Here is a 5,971-nt window from a genome sequence, read left to right as displayed (position 1 = left end):
TGACGGTGGCTCCTCAATGGCCGACGTGCACAATTCATAGCCCCAAGAACGACATGTTATTTAAAGTTTACACATTAAAAATGAAAAAAGAAAAAGAAAAAGAAAAGGAGGAAGTGGTGGAAGTGCAGTTGGCTGTTCCATGCAAGAGATTTTTAATGTAACCGTCACACGAAGTAGTATATCACGTGTTTCTATATAAATTGTGGGTTATGTATTTTAAAAGGTTAATAACTTAAAAATTAAAAATTTTCACCACTTGCATAAAATCACGTGATGTACTATCCGTGTTCCTATTACAATTAAAAATTTCTCGTTCCAAGTCATTGGCTTGGCTTGGCTGTCTGGTCCAATTGGCAATTGCACAGTTTGACTTGTATGTATAATTTTTTATAACTTTTTGTAGAAAGAAGTTTTGTATATTTCTTTCTTAACGAGTAAGGAATTAGAACCCAGTATATACACATTTGCCAATAAAATTTAGTAATTAATTACACCTAATTAACTTAATTACTGAGACTAAGATTAGTTACAGAACTGTTACAGTAAATATAAAGTTGTACAAGCTGACAAGTAAAATATCCAAGTGTGAGTTGTCCCCTTGTTGAGAACTAAAACAATTGTATACGAGTTTCATTTAATTTTTGTCAATTTTTTTTAAAACGGGATTTTTCTCAATTATACACATATCCATGGTTGTACGTTATGTTTTTATTTATGTTATTATACATACAAAAGCACACATTTGCATTATAACACTTAAGTGCTTTCTAAAAGAAGCACACATCGTTTCCTTGAAGTGCTTTCTAAAAAATTTCAACATTTGTATTATAAAACTTGGTATACCGGACTATGTTTCCAGCAAGTTGAAAAATTTCTCCTTGAAGTGCTTTTTAAAAGGAGCACACATCGCTTCCTTCTTGAAACACTTAAGTGCTTTTTTTAGGAAAAAATTGCATTTTTTTAAAAAGATACAGTATACTCCAATTACTTTTTTGAGGATTCTCTTTATTAAAAAATTAAATGCTGCGACTTCATAACAAAAAGTTAAGTTAAACATGTAGTTCGGCCAGAGATTACAAGTCCAAGCTTATATGAATTTGGAACCGGAAATGAAATATTACTTTTAACTGCAGAGAGGAAATTAAGAACAAATTAAAACTCAAAGTTTTCAAGCCATTTTCATTAGTTTTCCTAACAAAATTAAGCATACTGGCTTTGGCCCTTATGCTACAAGCTCCTCGAACGTTGGCGCGTTTCCATACCAGCATATTTTTTTCTTATTTCTTGACAATTTTTTTTTTTTTTTTTACTATTTTGATACTCAAATATTCAAGCGGTTATACAATAAAGCTTTCCTGAGTAGGCCAAAAAAGTGAGTTTGATGTTACTATATTGAATCATGCCCCTCAAATTTTTTTTTGTATTTTTGGATTATTTTTGTTTATTTCATTATCTGTTTCATTTGTGTGTTTAACTCATTCATTGATTGTTGGGACAGAAGGTTTGAGTGAGGAGAAAACAAGGGGATCCAAGGTGTGGCCACTACAGCCGCAGCAGACCGGCACTGTTGATGGAGACGAGAACTGTGATCGGACCACCTTCTCTGGTATTTGTACAACAAAAATAAAAATGAGTTACCAAAGTGGACAGGAATTTTAATTTATAATGTGTTTTTGGTAACCACCAGGTGGCTGGTCGTCGGGGACTCGGAGTCGAGAACCGCTGAACAACTGAGAGTAGGCGTGGGGGTGAGAGAGCAGAGCAAAAAGTGAGTTTTCACAATTTGAGGTTTTGATTTTAATTACTTCAGTTTTTTTTTTTTTTTTTGTATTTTTATTCTTGACTCTAGCGCAATAGTTTTGTACATGTTATGTGGCGAATCCTCTACTTTCGTTACCAGCTAATAATTAATTGGGCACAAAAATTTCTAGCATACAATTTCTGATGGATTTGACATTATGTGTCAAATAAAATCTTAAAAAGACTTCATCCACCATGAAACGCTTTATGTGACCCTTTTTTTGAAATGGGTCACTTCTTTTACCAAAAAGTGATGAATTTTTGGACATCACAAATAATTCTGTCACATAATTCATGTTTTGCTTGCATTGGTTTATCTGTTAACTAAGAGCTCTCTTTGAATTGCTCTGTTTTATGTTAAAAGCAGCACTACAAGAATTTATATCTGTTGCTAACACATTTGCTGCAGGCTAGAACCTATTCGTAGACAATTAGATGCTGAAAAGAAGAAACAAACTAAGGGACCTCGCGTGGAATCACTGTGGAGAATACAAGTGCAGACATATCACCATGGTTGGGTATTACTTGGCGGCCACGCAATTGTTGAGCTATTGGGATTCTGAAGTATCAGTTAATCATGTTCCCAGGGAATCTAATCTGGCGGCCAACAAGATGGCGCAAATAGCCTCGGGAGTACCAATCCAGGAAAGGAGGTATGGAGTAGATGTCGAGATTCAAAGGAGAAATCTTCCTTCTATCCTAGAAAGGGGATTCAGTATAGATGTAATGGTTCTAGAAACCGAGACGGAAGACTGGAGATCGCCTATCATTCATCATTTGAAAGATCCTTCTTCACCCACAAGCAAGAATAATAGACAGCAAGCAACTAAGTATGTCTTATGGGAGAAGAACCTGCTAAGGAAAATGTAGGATATTTCAAATTGGCAGTGTTTAAAATATGTGCAGTGTTTAAAATATCGGTGTTTGTAGAAATATAGATATGCAAATTGGCAGAAATATCGATAGATATATATAAGATATGCAAATTTGCAAAAATATCGGACTAGACTAAACAAAATGCTGAAAAAATTTGAAAAAGAAAAACGTAGAGATTCGAAAAAAGCTAAATGTAGAGACTCGTAAAATACAATTAGATTGTAGAGTTGAGCACTTATTTTATGAGCTCTATACTCTAAATTTTGCAATGGCAAGTCTTCTCAGAAAGGGGTTTATAAACTTAATTTAATTCAGCCGTATATATAAAGAATTTTTCTTGAAGCAAACCCCTAAAAACTCTTGATGTGACATAGAGAAAGAAGGGTGGGAGGTTTGGGACTAACTATCAGGGGGCGTTTGTTGCACCGGACTATCTCAGACTGGACTAACTTTATGGACTAATCTGGATTAGCTTGGCATGGACTAAGTAGTATAAGAATAATGAAGCGTTTGATGTAGTGTTGGACTAAATCACAGACTAAATTATTTTAGAGCTAAAATACTTTTTTGTCATTTTCTTTTTCATTTTATTAATATTTACACACTTTTTTTTATTTAGTTCTCTCTCCCCATTCCTCTACTTTTCTTCTCTGGTTTGCATTTTCTTCTTCGCAAGCCCATATTTGCTTCCACTAATAATCAAACCCAGAAACTTCCTCTTCTTTTAATTTGCTTTCTCTTCAATTATAACTCCTATTTCTCTTCTTTTAATTTACTTTCTCTTCATATCAAACCCAGAAAAATCCCATTTTTTTTTTCAATTTGCAAAGGCTCGGATCGTCAGATCTGCAAATCGACAACAAACTTGCGAACGCATCCTCCTGGCAGAGCGCTTGGCGGCCTCGACGAGGAGGATGCGACGGTCAGTGGCGCGAGATCTGGAGCTGCAGCCTGCGGGTAGGGCCTGTGCTAGAGCTGGAGCTACCAAATCGGTTGATTGCAGGCCGAGAAAGAAGAAAAGCTTAATTGCAGCAGTTGGGGATCTGTGGAAGATGAAGAGGAAGACGACTAAGGAAGTCGAAGCATCAGCACGGTGATGAAGCGAAGCGATGGTCTTAGCAATCCCATCCTTTATGCCCGACCTCGTTAAGCCCAGCTAGCGAATAGTTTAGTCGAAACGAGTCCGAGCTAGTCCCATTAAACTTAGTCCCAGCTTGCACCAAACATGGCTTAATATTCTTAGCTAAGCTAGTTCAGTCCAGTCCAGTGAGGCCTAGTGAGTGTAAACAAACACACCCTCAATGTCTTTTAGATGTCCTATTGTAATAGGGATGTGATATTCACACATCCCTTTTCACTTCTCTCACACCTTTTTAATTTTCGGCCATCAGATCGGATGAATTGAAGAAGATCAAATGACAGAAATTAACAAGGAGTGTGAGAGAAGTAAAAAGAGGTGTGTGGATAGCACACCCCTTCTAATACTCCTTTATACTATTATTCATCTCTTCTTCTCTTAAAACACACTAGCGATCTAAAGTAATTAGCTTGCTGTGTGCTTGAAAACACCATAAATACAACCATACAAGGATTCCACTCCCAAGCAATATAAGGAGTGCTATTAGTTCCTCCTAAATTGACTTATCCATTAATCATTTCTTTTTACACTTTCTCTCTCTCTCTCTCTCTCTCTCTCTCTCTCTCTCTCTCTCTCTCTTAAAATGACAAGAGCCTCGGTTATTGTTAAGGAATGTCATATGAAGCCACAACAATCAAGAATTAATCATTAGATACTGTGTAAAAAATAAGTATGTGATATGTGAGAAGGAATACTTGTTTCTAATGACAAGTAATAAAATAAAACATTTCATTAGAAGGAATAAATTACACATAACTTAACTAAAACCTTTATCATGAAAGCAGCACAAGTTTTATTGAATTAAACTAATATCATATAGAATGCATAAGTTCATGGAGTTAAAAGTAATAATCAATCTTCATCTTTTATTTTGATTAGACATTCCTACGTATTACTTTCCAATTGCACCAATCTCCAAATATATGATAGATTGAAAACTGAATTCACATAATAGAAGAAGAAACGAAGAAGGAAACGTGAAAAGAAACTAAGAAGAAAACTCGACCACTAGTCTGTAAGTTTTTTGCCGAAATTTTGCCAGGATGCATACAATATCGAGGAAATTAACTGATTTTCAGAAATATCGGAGATATGAGGTGAAATGTTTCCATATCATTCTCTAAAGTTTTAGACATTTCTATGAAAATATCGAGCATATCAAAGATATTTCAAGCACTGAGAAATGTGAGAGATGGTGTGCATTCATTCAAAAAGAAGAGAGGTCAAGTAGAGAAAGAAAATATTTTTAATTGAAAATTTTATTTTAATAATATTAGTTGTGTATCTTGAAGAAGTAGAATACACGTAGACATAGAGGCCCTTAAGGTAGAGTCTTGGCGGATTCGCTCCTTCTAGCATTTCTAAATTCTCATGGGGAATTGGCTCTGTTTGGGATAAAACTTGAATTTTGGGCTCAAAAGGGAGTTAGCCCAGACGAAGGAATGGAAAGCAAGAAGCCCAGAAGGCGGAAGAGGCCATTTTCCCGACTAAGTGCAGACCACTTGAGCTACATGCTCACCTACCTAAAGGTCAAGTGATATAGACCAGCCAGCTAATCAGCCCAAAAAGTACTTTATAATGGCAGTACAAGTAAAAAGCTGATGAGTCACTACCCTTCAGAGGCATTCGGGCAAGATTGAAGCTACAGACAGCCAAGCCAAATCGTCTATAAAAGGAGAAAGGAAAATCAGAGATAAGGACACTCAATCAAACAAACAAATACACAAACTCTGCTCAAGCCAGATTTGCATACGAAGCTGTAGTCAGCACCAAGCCTTCATCCCTTTCGGGATCAACCTTCACCAAAAAGCCTTTGTAAAAGCTCTGCTACCCTGTCTAAATCTTGATGTAGTATCGATTCCCTCGTATAAACTCATCTTCCAATCTCCCATTCTATCACTCAAACCCATTGTAAATCACAAAGAGAGGAAGTTGCAAGATGATCAACCTTGCCCGACCTCATTTGTTTTTGTCTTTTCATTCATAAATCTAGTAATATGATGTATATTTCCATCTGCATCCAAGTTATTTCTAGCCAGTTTATGATTAAAAGACTTGAACCATTCGGGCAGACAAGATTGATCAATAAAAATCCTTGGTCTCAAGGCATAAAAAAGAACCTTATGTGGACTTAACCCATCCACGACAGTCCTTGAT

At 36.0% G+C, this 5,971-nt stretch overlaps 1 protein-coding gene across 1 annotated transcript; it reads left to right on the top strand.

The window, feature by feature from the left end:
- Positions 1-2,310: 2,310 nt before the first annotated feature.
- Positions 2,311-2,670, top strand: LOC126590486 (uncharacterized). The gene has a single exon (XM_050255930.1). The coding sequence runs from the start codon at positions 2,311-2,313 to the stop codon at positions 2,668-2,670; it is 360 nt and encodes a 119-aa protein (XP_050111887.1).
- Positions 2,671-5,971: the final 3,301 nt, after the last annotated feature.

The sequence above is a fragment of the Malus sylvestris genome, chromosome 11 (assembly GCF_916048215.2).
Source record: "Malus sylvestris chromosome 11, drMalSylv7.2, whole genome shotgun sequence".
NCBI classification, from domain to species: domain Eukaryota; kingdom Viridiplantae; phylum Streptophyta; class Magnoliopsida; order Rosales; family Rosaceae; genus Malus; species Malus sylvestris.
The sequence above is the reverse complement of the archived record's forward strand: the minus strand, read 5'-3'. Positions and strand labels throughout refer to the sequence as shown.

Bases quoted from the DNA above. Each gene is read 5' to 3' on its own strand.
- LOC126590486 (XM_050255930.1), top strand. From the start codon at position 2,311: ATGGTTGGGTATTACTTGGCGGCCACGCAATTGTTGAGCTATTGGGAT.